Genomic DNA, 14,537 nt, shown 5'->3' on the forward strand with positions numbered 1-14,537 from the left:
AGCATTACCTTAATTTGAATAAAACAAAATATTAATCCGCCAGAAAATAGTGATATTGTCATAGTATTCTTTCTAGTATTTTGTAGAATGACTGGCAGGAATCTCAACACACCATAAATAGGAAGGCTTTCAACATGATTTCTACAATAATGGAAAATTTGCTATGTTTTCATGCATAGTTTATTCTTACATGTTCTATCTTCTCAAATAGTCTGAAGAGAAAATAATACATTTTGTTTCCCTGACCAAGACTCCCCATATATTTTTTCTGCACCTAAGAAGAATGCCCTGGACATAATATATTTTATCCATGACAGATCAGACAAATGTCAGACAAAAGGAAAAACCAGCCACTTGCCTCTGTGTATAGTAGCAACTCAAGAGAACAAACCAGCATGAGTTCTGTCAATACTAAACTAAATTTAGAAATAAGCACCTCACCTGACTGCCTTAGGAGCCCTTATTTTCACTGATTGAAGGGGTGGAAGACCTTTAATTGATTGGGGTCAAATTACTTGAGAATAATTTCAAAACAAAATGAGAAAAAAAAGTTACTTTTTTTCTGTTACAAGGAATAAACCATATTTTTCTTGCTATCATTTACAAGAAAGTATCTACTTACACACTATGCATTGAAAACTTTCCTGCCATTTTCACTATAAATCCAGTTATCAATTCATTAATTTACAAGATTATGCACATGTTCTTACAGGAACATAGGAAGTCATTTTGCTCAGAACTAGAAGAATAAGAAATAAGTTCTACCAAAAAAAAAAAAAAAAAAGAGGTCACCTGAAATTTGATTTGAAACCTATTCAGCAGAAATAAGACTACAACTGCCAGGAAAGGGGAGCAGCAGCATTTTGTAGCAATGCACTGATTTATCCCAAATGTTTTCAGGGAAGTCTTACATAAAGACTTTGGGCAATTTTAAGTAGGAAGATAAAATGATCAGAACTATGTTTGAGAAAGATCACTTCTGAGTAGAGGGTGCATTGAGTTGGGGGAGGGGTGGGAAGTATTGAGTGCTGCACAAAGTCAGTGATCACTGACTTGCAAGATATTAAGAAAATGGGAATAAAAGGAAGTAGGGGAAAGGGAAGAATAAGGAATTGCATCTTGGTTCTGGCTTTACACCTGGCTGGGAAATCATAACTCAAAAATTTTGGACTTGTAAATTGTGAAATAATGAAGAAAAGAAGTTAAAGTGACAAAATATAAGGAGAAATATTTGAAAAACTCTTGTTATCACAATACGTAATCTTCAGAATCAATTCTGTTTAACTATCCAAAACTGATCTTGGTTTTGGTTCAAAGACCCAGTATGGTCATCCATAAAACTAGACAGACACTTAGTCAATATTAATAAACCAGAGTCTACCATGATTTGCTTGTCTGAAAACTAGCAATGCATCCTTTGAATAATGCGAAGAGCTGGATAGGTCTTCCTCATCCTCCATAAATGAATTATGAATAAGACAAAACCAAAAGCTGTTTAAGAGATAACAAGAATTAAAGAATTTGCAGCAGATGGTACCAGCTGTGCACATTTAATTCCAGCTCAAACAATCTGCCAAACAGTTAGACAGAACTGCTTTTGCATGTGAAATTGGAGTGTCTCAGAGCCAAGGAAGAAATGAGAGAAGTCTTCCTGGCATTAGTTATCAAACCTTTTATTATAATTAATGTTAGTGGACACAAACCTTTCCTTTCACTGCTTTCTTTGCACCAACATATTCTCTCTCTCCCTCTCTCTCTCCCTCTCTCTCTCCCTTTCTCTCTCTCTGTCTCTCTCTCTCTCTCTCTCTCTCTCTCTCTCTCTCTCTCTCACACACACACACACACACACACACACACACACACACCTTTTTCTATTTCCAGTACACACACACACTACATGCATATACACATACACACAAGAATGTTTACATTGATTAAATAAAAAATAAACTCAAGTAATTGATTTGTCAAAAAACAGTGTACTAGTCATTCAATAAATATACACTAAGTATGTAGGATAAAAATAGTTTATTGTTGATATTTTTAAGATAAAATTTTAAAAACTAAAATACATCTATTTATAAAGATATTACCTGTAAATAATAAAGCTAGGGTAAAGCAAAGTAGTATAAATATCATAAGATAATCTATGAACTTAAAAAGAAGAATGCTTAAAGTTCATTGCATGAATGCATGAATACATCAAATCTGGAAAAGATTATATCTGAATTCATAGTTGAAATACGGACTGTGGACAAGTCAATAAAAAGATAAGCAAATATGACAAGCTAAGGGAGCAATATTAACAAGTGCTCCAAGGAGGAAATGCCAACCCAGAGTGCACACTTAGTGGAATGGATTTACCAGATGAAGGAACATCCTTGAAGGATCTTAACTATGAGATTTAAAAAAAAATTTATCCTGAAGATAATGGGAAACCAAGGTTGTTGATAAGATAAAAGCCATGGTGAAATGATTACACTAAGTGCTTTACAAAATGGAGCAATAGTGGCAAGCCTGAAAAGAATCAAGGTGACAGTGAGGTCCTTGCAACAACACATGCATGAGATAACCACTCTCTGGGCTCAGGTGATAGCAGTAGAATAGACAGAAAGGGACACAGAGGAGTTCCAAACAAAGGAAATATTTTCAAATATAAGAATGGGACACAAGCATAAATAAGGCTTTGACTCTGAGAAGTTCGTAAGACAAAGGTGATGATTATGGAGTTCAAATAGAAGCAAACAGAGAGAAGTACATGGAAAGAATGAGTGCAATATTAACCATATTGAGTTTGAGATGTTAGGAAACCCCAAAATGGACATGGCCAGGATCAACCTAGGGCTTGGTAGTGCTAGATCATACACAGATGTTTATGTCAAACATCCTAGCAGAAGTGATAGTCATAAGAATACAAAGCAATGAACATTGATGTGGCTGTATCTCTGTAGTATGCTGATTTTAAGTCCTTTGGGTATAGGCCAAGGAGTGGGATAGCTGGGTCAAATGGTGTTTCCATTCCAAGCTTTCTGAGGAATCTCCACACTACTTTCCAGAGTGGCTGCACTAATTTTAAGTCCCACCACCAATGTATGAGTGTTCCTTTTTCACCACATCCTCGCCAACACCTATTGTTCCTTGTATTCTTGATAATCGCCATTCTAATTGGGGTGAGATGAAATCTTAGGGTAGTTTTGATTTGCATTTCCCTTATTACTAGGGATGTTGAACATTTTTTCGTATATCTGTTGATTACTTGTACATCTTCTTCTGTGAAGTGTCTGTTCATTTCCTTAGACCATTTGTTGATTGGATTATTTGTATTCTTCGTGTAGAGTTTTTTGAGTTCTTTATAGATTCTGGAAATTAGCGCTCTATCTGAGGTATGGTTGGCAAAGATATTCTCCCACTCCGTAGGCTCTCTCTTCACATTTCTGATAGTTTCCTTTGCTGACAGAAAGCTTTTTAGTTTGAATCTATCCTCAATTCACCATAGCCAGATTGTGGAACCAACCTAGATGCCCTTCAGTTGATGAATGGATAAAGAAACTGTGGCATATTTATACAATGGAATATTACTCTGCAATGAAGAATGATAAAATTATGGCATTTGTAGGCAAATGGACGAAATTGGAGAATATCATGCTAAGTGAGATAAGCCAATCTCAAAAAACTAAAGGACGAATGATCTCGCTGATAAGCGGATGAGGACATATAATGGGGGGTGGGAGGGGTTAGCATTAGGTTTAGGGTTAGGTTTAGGGTTAGGGATACGGAGAGCGGTAAGAATGAAGGAAAGAAGGACTGTATAGAGGGAAAAGAGGGGTGGGAGGGGTGGGGGGGAAGGGAAAAAAAATAAACATCATTGCCCTATGTAAACGTATGATTACACAAATGGTATGCCTTGACTCTATGTACAAATAGAGAAACAACATGTATCCCATTTGTATACAATTAAAAAAAAAAGAAATAAAAGAAGTTTAACAACGAAAAAAAAAAGAATACAAAGCATATTGAAATAAAATGTTAAAGAAAACTTTGGAGATCTCAGAATATGACTGTGAAGATTATTCCCATTTAGTTGGATTAGGAAGGAAGCAAAAACTTCATCAGGCGGGAAAAAATGGACCCATCAGAGATCACATTGAAATGCAGTAGCCATACCATAAGACCAGTGTTGTCAGCAGTCCCAGGTACTATAATAATCTCCCAGGGCTACCAAGACAAATTACCAGAATTTTGGTGTCTTAAATCAATAGAAATTAATTATCTCACAGTGTAAAGAGAAAATGTCAGCAGATTTGATTTTTTTTTTTTTTTTTTTTTTTTTTTTGGAGGCGCTGAGTGAATCCATTCTATATTTCCTAGTTTCTGATGATTGTCAAAAAAATTCTTTGGTGTTCCTTGCCTCATATTTCTCCAATTTCTGCTTTCTTTTACACACTGCTTTCTCTTCCATGTCTATGTGTCTCAGATCTCTCTCTGCCTTTCTTTTATAAGGACACTTACCATTAAATTTGGAGCATCCCCTAAATTCAGAATGATGGAATCACAACATCCTTAATATAGTTACATAGTTATATTTTAACTGACAAATAATAACTGTATATGCTTATGGGAGTTAATGTGATGTTTTGGAACATGTATACATTGTAGGGTGATCAAGTTAGGCTAATTAATATAGCCATCCCCTCACATACTTGTCACTTTCTAAAACAAGATCGCTTCCTTGGATTTCAGGAACTAAGACTTGGAAACATCTTTTGAGAGACTAATCGTCAGCCCTCTCCAAAAAAGGTATGAAGTACTAAGGTCATAAGAAAATTTATACTACTCTTAGTCATGTGAGAGAATGAATGAGACCTCTCTGAGATTTGCAATTTCCCCCATTTTGCAGATGAAGAAAATGACCTTGGAGAGGGCTTCTAAGTATATTGTCCTATGGTTATTAAAAAGTGACAGCTTACCGTGAATGCATTCTCAAACCCCAACTTTTTCCAAAGCATTATGTATGCTGAGCCAAACCAAACGAAGTGTTTAACTTTATTATTTTTTCCTTTGGATTTGGATGAGTTTTTGATAATGTTTCTTCACACTCTTTCATAACCACTTAGTGTGCAAATTTTCTAAGTAGATATAAAGAGTTTTGGTTTGCTGAATTTGTGGGTGCTTTTTTGGGGGGGTTTGTTATTGTTTTGTTTACTTTGTTTGTCTTTTGATTTGGAAAGAAGGCAAAGTTAGTTGGGAAAAATAAGATTATTTTTTTGTCCCAGGAAATGTATACTGTTTCCAAAATTGAAGAGATTAAGCGACTAATGATTACATTCTAATTGTTGGAAAATGTAACCTCCTCAGGGATACTGCTGCTATAGTACCCTCATAAAACTCTTATGCCATGCATTAGATTGTTGATCCATTCAAACTTCTCTAACATGTAAAACTTCTAAAATTTAGATTAATATTCATATACTAAATAGGCCAATTCTGGGCACAATTATAAATAAAGGATATGTTTATAGTGTTACTATAAATAACCACAGACAAAAATATATGTGTGTAATTACTACTTTATATTTATTTAATTATTATTTAACCCTAATAATTATTGAATTATGTTTATAACAAGTACCTGATGTCTTCAATTAATTTGAAGTGTAAAATTGATTGCTTTTTATAAACCACTGTATACAAAAATTTCAAAACAGCAATATGATTTGCTTATTCAGTGAAATAATTCATTAACTGAGTTTTTTAAAAAAGAACCATTAGAAGTTTATATGAATTGACTAGTCATTACAGTCTATAAAAAACATAAAAGTAGGACCTATTGCAAGGACTGTTTCTCAATTTTAATTTCACCCTGGCTATACTTCTCTAACCTGTCGTGTGGTTTTTTAAATTTAGTCAATCCTAACTGACTAAAATTTAAATACACATATAACTTTCCTAACTTTACCCTGAATGTGTTTTGGAAAACAGTCTCCTTGCTAAGATTTTTCTTATCAAGCATCCTCACATGATTCTAGATGACTCCAATGTTTACCAATTCCATTTAGGTTTCTCTAATTCCCCAACTATAAATAATCTCCTATCATTGTATCATTTTACAGGAACCTCTCAACATGACACTGACACTATTGCTGTTTGAGAATACATTCTATTCTTTCTATTACACCATAAGCCCCTTGAGGACAGAATAATGTGTAATTCCTGTATGTATTTCTTTGTAACAGGAGTGCAAAATAACTTCTTAAATAAATGAATGAACACACAAATAAAAATAATAATAGCTATACAAAGAGTAGAGATGAAATTGATCCCTGTTCAGATGAGACAGATATTTGTACTTACAATCCAAATTGGATTATGTGTAACCAAACCAAAATCAACTGCATTGATTTTCTTTCCTTTTGTAGCCAAAATGATCATTCTAAGTCAAGGTCATTGTTATCTTCCTATCTGAAAAGATGAGGCTTACATCATTTGGCTTCCTGTGCTTCAATTCTGAAAAATCTTTCAACATTTCTTAATATTAAGATACATTTGAAAAACCAATGAAATTACAGAGTTGTTAGTGATCATGGGGGAAGTTTAAAATTAGATATAAACACACAGGACAAACCGACAAGTATTCATAATATGAATGTGGTTCAAACATAAGAACATATGTGAATTATAGATTTCAAACTTGTGAAACAAGTTTTACTATTTAATGGTTCCTTTCATTTAATAGTTTTAAGTACTTGGGAAAATTAGCCTCATAACTAAAAGTTACAAAAAGGTAATAAATTCTGGTCTACCAGCAGAGCTCAGGTGAAACCTACTTGCTTTCTACCTGTGGGCTGTTTCACTTAGTTGAGGTTTCTGGAATTATTATCAAACATAATTTAAAAACAAACTCACTTTTATAGAACTGACTTTCAGTGGTAAAATTGCTATTAAAGATGTTTAAATTTCACAGCAAAAATTTTTTAAAAACCTATCCTTAAGTATATGAATGAAACAAAATATACAAAAGACATTACACATATTACTTAATTTAAGATACACTAGAAATTTACAAAATAAAATGTATTAATGGTTTTACTATACCCTGGATAATTGAAAACATGTATGTACCTCAAGAAATTGTCTTTTTTTAAAAATTAGCAGAGAATATGTAGATGATAAATTCAGAGTATTGAGTTATTAAGAGATAACAATAAATTGTTGGCAGATAGCTTCAGGGCATAAAATCAAATGTGTACTACATTTTGATAAAATTGATATAAACACTTTTGATTGCATGTTCTCTATTTATGTATTCTCAACTGCATTTGAAACTGATAGTACATAGTTATATTAAAGAAATGATGATGAAAATGTCTGGTGCACTGGGAATTAAGGTTTATTCACATAATGTCAGCAAGACAATTTTATTACTGATGATTATTTAGCAAAGATCCATTTTGCTTAAATTTTATGTTTAATTGTATTTTTCTACACAGAGATAAATAATATCAACTCAACATGATCAAGAAAGTGAATTTATTTACTTACTTATTTACTTATTTTGCAGTATTGGGGATAGAACCCAGGGGTGTTTTGCACCCCTGAACTCCATTTCCTTCATCACCAGCCCTCTTTTTTGAAACAGAGTCTCGTTATGTTAGGGGCTGGCCTGGAACTTAGGATTCCCCTTCCTCAGCCTCTCCAGTCACTGGAATTACAGGTCAGCACCTCTGCTCTCAGCCAACAGGTCTTTATAGAATCTTATCTCTTTTCTTCCAGGAGCATTACCAACATGTCCCCTAACAAAACACCATGATTCTCTTATTTTAGTAAACAAATCTGGTGTATAGCTTATTTTAAACTATGTTGAGAAAACACAAATGTAAATGTCCTAAATAATTAGTTGTGTGGCTCATGTCAAAAATACACTTTTTAGTCAGTCTAATATGCTTTGTCTTCTGTTTTAGTGCATTTCTGTTCTCTCATTCTTTAAAATACAATATTATTATCCTTATGTGACATAGAAACTTCAGTGATTTTCTTAATTTGGTAAAAAGCTTTAAAAGACTGTGATGCCTATTGCGCCTCTGTATTAATGAAATTGCTCAGAGGACTCAGGTGATAAGAGGGATGACCCCTAGGAAGGCACACTTGGTAACACAATCAGCTATTTTACATCTCTCCACAATGTTTCCTGATTAGCAGCAAAAAGAACTGATATTGTAAGATCCACCTGATTTATCTTCTTAAATGTGATTGAGTTTTTAAAAGTTAGTTTATCATGAATATTAGGTCTTTTTTTTCCCACCTCTCAAATAGGGACTACTACTAATCACAAAAATGCATAAACTTGAACTGGAGTTCCATTATTATTCTATTCTAAAGTCAACATTTAAATTCAAATATTTTATTTCCTAGGAGTTGGAGAAGTCAGACATGACTGATCCAAGAATGGACATCTAAGTAAAATGCAAAATTCAGTTCCTAAATCCCCGCCTACCCCCCCCTCCTGGCAGTGAATTCTATTAAAAAAAAAAAAAAAATGAAGGAACAGGGAAATGCCTGCTTGGTCATATGTAAATCATGAGCATTCTTATTTTATTCTAATTTAGTTTCTGGATTTTCCCCCCCCCACACACAGGTTTGAAATTGAGTCTTTTAATTGATCAATGCATACATACAATCAGTGAGCATTCAGCTTTAATAAGCAGGAATACCTCTGCAACAAAGTAAAGACATTTGTACAATAAGCCTTATGTAAACCTATATATCTATAACATGAATGAGGAAAAACACATTCAAAGTTTCAGTCAAAACACATTCTAAGTTTCATTCAAAAGTACAAATACAAAAAAAGGATAAATACACCTTTCCAAAATTAAAGATAATCTCCTTGACAAGTTGTTAGAGTTTTTTCAGTGTAGTTTTTCTGTCTTATCAGTTTATTCATTTGCTGTGGCATGGCCCCTGTCATGCTAAAAGAGTAGTTGAATGTCAAGGGGTTATGATAATATTGGGCAATTTTTGGAAAAAGGTTTATTTTCTCCCTTTTCGTGAAAATTCAGACACATTTGAAGATCAAAGAAATTGTATTCCATAGGTATTTGGGGGAAAAACAGAAAAGAAGTGGAATTCTGGCACTTGCAATTTAAAGAACCTGTCCATTTCTGACCTAAACCCCTTTTAAAAGCTCTTTACAGTTCTTAATCATTATGATTGTCTTGATTATCCTTGCCAAGTCACTCTTTTCTGTGACCTGTATGTGAGAAGATCAATAGGCTACATGAAGTAGAAAAAGGTGAAAACAAGGAGAAAATGGTAAAGATTGACCAAGAGAAAAATAAAGACATTTTTCTTTATATATACAAGTTTTAAAAATTGATCACTATTAAATTATCTTATAAATCCTTGCTTCTCTACAATTACATGGGAACACCATGAAAATATTTTTGTCGCTGTTACTACACTTTTAAAACAAGCATCTTTGGGAGCTAGCATAAGATACAGTCAGCAAGCACCTGGACTTAGAAATCAGACATCATGTTTTCATAGTTTCTAGGATTTATTACTTTTGACAAGTCAAGAATGTTAACTTCATCATGTATAGATATTTTCACCTCTGAAACAAAGATAATTGTGGTCGTCTCAACATGTTGTAGTGAGGATTGAATGAGTCATGGAATGTAAATATAACACAATGTCTGATATACAGTAGGTACTTAATGTTTGCTCTTACATTAGCTATTCTTTCTTTTTTTCACCAACAGTCTTAAATATATGTTGAACTGCGTTGCGTCTGTACAGATCAGCAACAACAAATGACTTCTTCCTTCCAAATATAGGTATTGTATTTTCCCCTCTGGAGAAATTGAAAGATTTCTCTTTTGGCTGATAATTTTACATTTCTGGAATACCTTTGGAAACGCTCCCTAGAAGAGAAGCCTGCTGAGCATGAAAGGCAAGTGTGATCCAGTACTAAATGTGTTGGACTAAAATCCAGTGCTTCCAATGACGACCTTGGATAAACCACTTCATTTCCTCATGCCTTAACTTTTTCTGACTGTAAAATACGATTTTCCATCTTGTCTCAGAAGCTGAAAAATGTGAGTGAAAAATGGTTTGAAATTTATGGTGAGCTGTAGAAACTAAAAACCATAGTATTGTTCAATGTATTATAAGCTACTTGATAAATCTTTTAATAATCTCATATTGAAATGATGGGCAGGGAAAGATAATTGGATTATAAGATTAGCAATGTGTTTGAAAATAAGTATCAGAAATTGGTATCTTTGCAGTAGTCTTCATGGTCCCATAATCAAACTATTTGTGCACAATAATTCCAATGAAAATACCTCTGAGTTTTGAGAAATTAAGTTTTTTTGGCTTGATGTCCACCTGTGTGGATATGTAGTCATGTGCTCAAACAGACTGCATAAAGCCGAGATTTTTGTTTCCTTTTAATAAAAAGTGAATTTGGTTGAGGTGACTAGCTTCTGCACCTATTAGGTTAGTTATGTGACCTTATTGAGTCCAAGGACCTGTTTGCATAAAACTCATTGTTCAGCCCAGCAAAAGCAAAGCAGCAACAACACACCCTGACATCTCCACTGAAATCAATGCCAGAGCCATTGCCAAGGTGGCTGAGCAGGCTAATGACGTTTTCAATGTTGATCCTCCCAATCACAGTCTAGTCCCAACCTTGTCGCCCACTCCCTTTAGAAATCTGCATATGCAGACAATAAAAGAGCACCGTTGGGAAAGAACAATATTCTGCCCCACCACTCCTAAATGTACCTCTTGGAATTTAATGAGGTCAGTTGGGCGTCTACAGCTTTTGCCTTATTGCTATCTCTGCACAGGACAGCAATCCCTCTCAACACGCACACGCATGAACACGCATATACACTGCAAAAACATACTTGGGAAAACACCTACGCATAGAAAATCACACCTTCCATCATCTTCCATCAACAAGCACCCTTCTCCTCACTACTTTGTCAGCGCTCCTTTGCTCGCTCCCCACCCCCGCCGCCCCCACCCCGCTTCTCCTTTTTCTCGCTTCTTGAATGGCAGACCCACACAATGCCATGTACCCAGAGAGCTCAGAATCCTTCTTGTGCACTGAACCTACCCGCCACTCACGCCTAAGGACGCTCTCACAGTGCCCACTTCCCAGAGCAGAACTCCCGCCAGAGGCAACCACCTAGATCCACTGAGCCTGCAGTTCCAATGCAAGCCCAGGAACAAAAGCTGGCCGGGGTAACTGTGTGGTTTACGGGACAGGATTCATGATTTGTGGGCAAGAGAGGAAGCTGAAAACTCAAATTGGGTAGTCCTTTTGACTAAATCCTGTATAAAGACGATCATCCCCTGATAGACTCCGGCATGCAAGAAGGGCCACCGGCAGCAGCAATTACCAATTCCAAAACAGCACTGCAGCCCTTCCCACTCCTGAGATGGGCCCAGATTCCCGAAACGGTCAGATCAGCAATCCGGCGCCTGGTCTAAGGAACGTGCTCGTCGAAAGATCTGGGCCAGGATTGTACCAAAAAATAATAGGAATCAGGCATACAGGAGCAAAACACGCTGGTCTCAGGGACGCAGCTCCTCCACATCATGGGATAAGAGAAAACAGGGTCCCTGGTAGAGTGAAGGAGAAATGGGTGGCTTGGAGTTGGCCAGTAGATGGCGCAAGAACTCTTCCTTTGTACAATCTTAACCCTTCAGTGGTGTATGGGACTGCCAAGTCCATATGTATAGATATATACATTTTGCTTTTTGGAAAAAAAAAAAAAAAAACTCCCATTTACATATTTGGGACAGATTCAGAATTAAGACAAATGAGTGTGTTCTAGATAACGACCACAGATAAAGTAGTTTAGCTGCAGTACACATCAGCTGAAAAGGGTTTGGGAGGATGAAAGGATGAACTATTTGGGGAAATGACTCTGACTTCCCTCCTCACCCCACCCCCGCCCCGGCCACGGATGAAATCCGTTTACCGAATCTTAAAAACCCAGTTACGGGTTTACACGTAGGTATTTGAATATGTAAATGCATGTGTGCAAATAAATTCTTCTGTGATTTCCCTTTTCAATTAAATCAAAGGATAATAAATGCGAGAAGGCTGCCTGAAATATACTGCAACTACAGTAGTAACACATGTTCCATTATAAAGACGTGGGCATCGATGGAGCCCGATTCATTATCATCAAAAGCAACGCAGATCTTCCGATTAAAATGTTCCTTTAACGTGCTTCTGAATTCGCAGGCTGCGATGGGGAGCTCACTAACATTTTATTTCTTGGGCTGTTTTTACAGGCAGAATTGATCTATTCGGGGGAAAAAATACCAAGCCCCGTAATTTCAAATATTGTGGGGAGTTTATCAGAGAGCGGAGCTGGGCTTTAAGAGTCTCACTAGTGGTTTCTGGTGGTTGCTATAATGAGCTAGAATTGAGGTAGATTTTGGTGGAGGGGAAAAAACGCACAAGAAAAGACAGAATCCAGAGTAGCCGAGACTTTGTGCCCCCGTTGGAGAGATGGTTGAGTCCTCGTCAAGGTTGCTGTGGTATCCCAGAAACACCATTCACTCCGAGCTGTGACCGCGCACCAACAACAGCAACAACTCCACTGCGCCGGGCTGAGGAGCAGGAATTAGGAGCTCGCGAATAATATGAAAGGGATCCGCAAAGGGGAAAGCCGAGCAAAGGAATCCAAACCCCGGGAGTCTGGCACGCGAAGATGCGCTAAATGTGGCCGCCTAGACTTCATCCTGATGAAGAAAATGGGGATTAAAAGTGGATTTACGTTTTGGAACCTCGTCTTTTTATTGACGGTGTCTTGTGTGAAAGGTAGGTCGGCTTTCGGGGGTCTCTTCTGCTTTGGATGAAGGTGGGCTGACTTGTCGCTTGAGCGAGGCTTAGCAGCTTACTTTGTAATTTGCACGGATAAAATAATCATGATAATTCTGATGAAGGAGTTGATTCACAGCTCTTTCCCCCCCCCTCAGATAGGAAATGCATTTTGCTTGCCAGATTTGGCGTTCAATGCGGTGATTGAGCTTGTGCTCAATAAATATTCTTGCAGTATGCTCAAACGAATACGTGAGTTGGTTAGTATTGCCTCTAACTAGTGGATATCCAGGCAGAATTCCTCTGCAAGACTTTCCTTGGTGGTGAGAATTACCTTGATTTCTTGTCAAATTAGTGGGGTTTGATGTTTCCGGTGGAATATTGGTATTAGAGACTCTGGTGTAAATGCTTTTTAACCCTTTCAGGGAACAAAGTTACCTATATGCTAGGAAGGTGTTGATTTTAAATGCATTAGGATACAAGGGTCTTCCAAGCAATGCCACACAACATGAACGTCTGCATACATATTTGAATTATTTCTACGTGGGCTTCTGTGCAATGATAAATGTAGAGGAGCTTCCTTAGGTCCTGTGGTAAAGGTTTAGCCAAAACTAGAGTCTTAAAACCGTCTGAGATGCCACAAAGTGTAAAGATCCACCTTTGAGGATGAATGAAGGTAGGAAGAAAGTCATTAGCTGATGACCAAAAAGAAAATCCCCAGCAAGTCTCAGCGTTCAGACAGGTAGAGAGTGAGTGTCACATGTACAGACAAGGGGAGGGGGTGAGTGGGCTGTAAAATTTATTCCTAAGCAGAAAAGCAAGGGACAGTCAGGATCACTGGAAGAAGAGCTGTCCTCAGGGAGAAAATAGATCTACTGCTTTCTTCCACAACTTCTGCACCCTGCTGCCCATTAATTGCTGCAAAGAATACTCAGGAGGTGTTTATGACTCATGCCATCATTTTTGAACAATCACTTCTCCATACTCATGGCAGCTCCAATAGAAGCGATAGATGTCGCTTTTAGAGGAGCTGGTTTCAAATCCCGGGTGTCTCTGTGTTTGGGGTGGGGGTGTTTTGGCCCAGGCGCGCCACGGCTGTCAACACAAACTGGACGCTTCTTCCTTTGTAAAGGAGTGCCTCTGAACCGCAATCCGGCCGCGTCTCTATGAAACAGTTTATTGTCCAGCTTGCAGCTGGCTGTCCCCCCACAGAAGGCAGCACATTTGCATTCAGTAGAAATGATAATTCATGTTTTGGGAGGAGGAAACTGAAGAGGTTACCTCTCCTTCTACTATGACCAATGATGGGTGGCACATATCGAATTTTAATTTACATCCCTAAATGGCAAGAAGTCGTCCCTAGTCTCTGTGGCAGCAACTGCCTTATAATCCTGACCTCTTCCTTAAAGCTTGTTCGTGTGTGTGTGTGTGTGTGTGTGTGTGTGTGTGTGTGTGTTTGAAGCCTCAGCGTAGCTCTGAGATAAACCCCTGTCCTAAGTGGTGTAGCGACAAAGCCTAGTGCGCAAAACGCGTCTCAGGTTGCTTACAAGGGGTTTTCGCCGCTAACTCGACGTGTGAAGAACCACACATTTATGCTTAGTTTGCCTGCCACTGGGAGTCTGCGGTTAATGGATGGCCTTGGGGCTGCCTGCTAGAGAAGAGCGCTCCGCGTGGGGGAGGCGCAGGGAACCAG

At 37.2% G+C, this 14,537-nt stretch overlaps 1 protein-coding gene across 1 annotated transcript in view; it reads left to right on the top strand.

Moving 5' to 3' along the window:
- The first annotated feature begins 12,606 nt into the window (after positions 1 to 12,606).
- Positions 12,607 to 14,537, top strand: part of Csmd3 (CUB and Sushi multiple domains 3) — a 1,190,022-nt gene continuing 1,188,091 nt past the window's right edge. The window contains 1 exon segment of the mRNA XM_047516388.1: positions 12,607 to 12,844. Coding sequence (XP_047372344.1) covers positions 12,667 to 12,844 — 178 coding nt within the window. The 5' untranslated portion in view covers positions 12,607 to 12,666.

The sequence above is a fragment of the Sciurus carolinensis genome, chromosome 1 (genome assembly GCF_902686445.1).
Source record: "Sciurus carolinensis chromosome 1, mSciCar1.2, whole genome shotgun sequence".
Classification (NCBI taxonomy): Eukaryota; Metazoa; Chordata; class Mammalia; order Rodentia; family Sciuridae; genus Sciurus; species Sciurus carolinensis.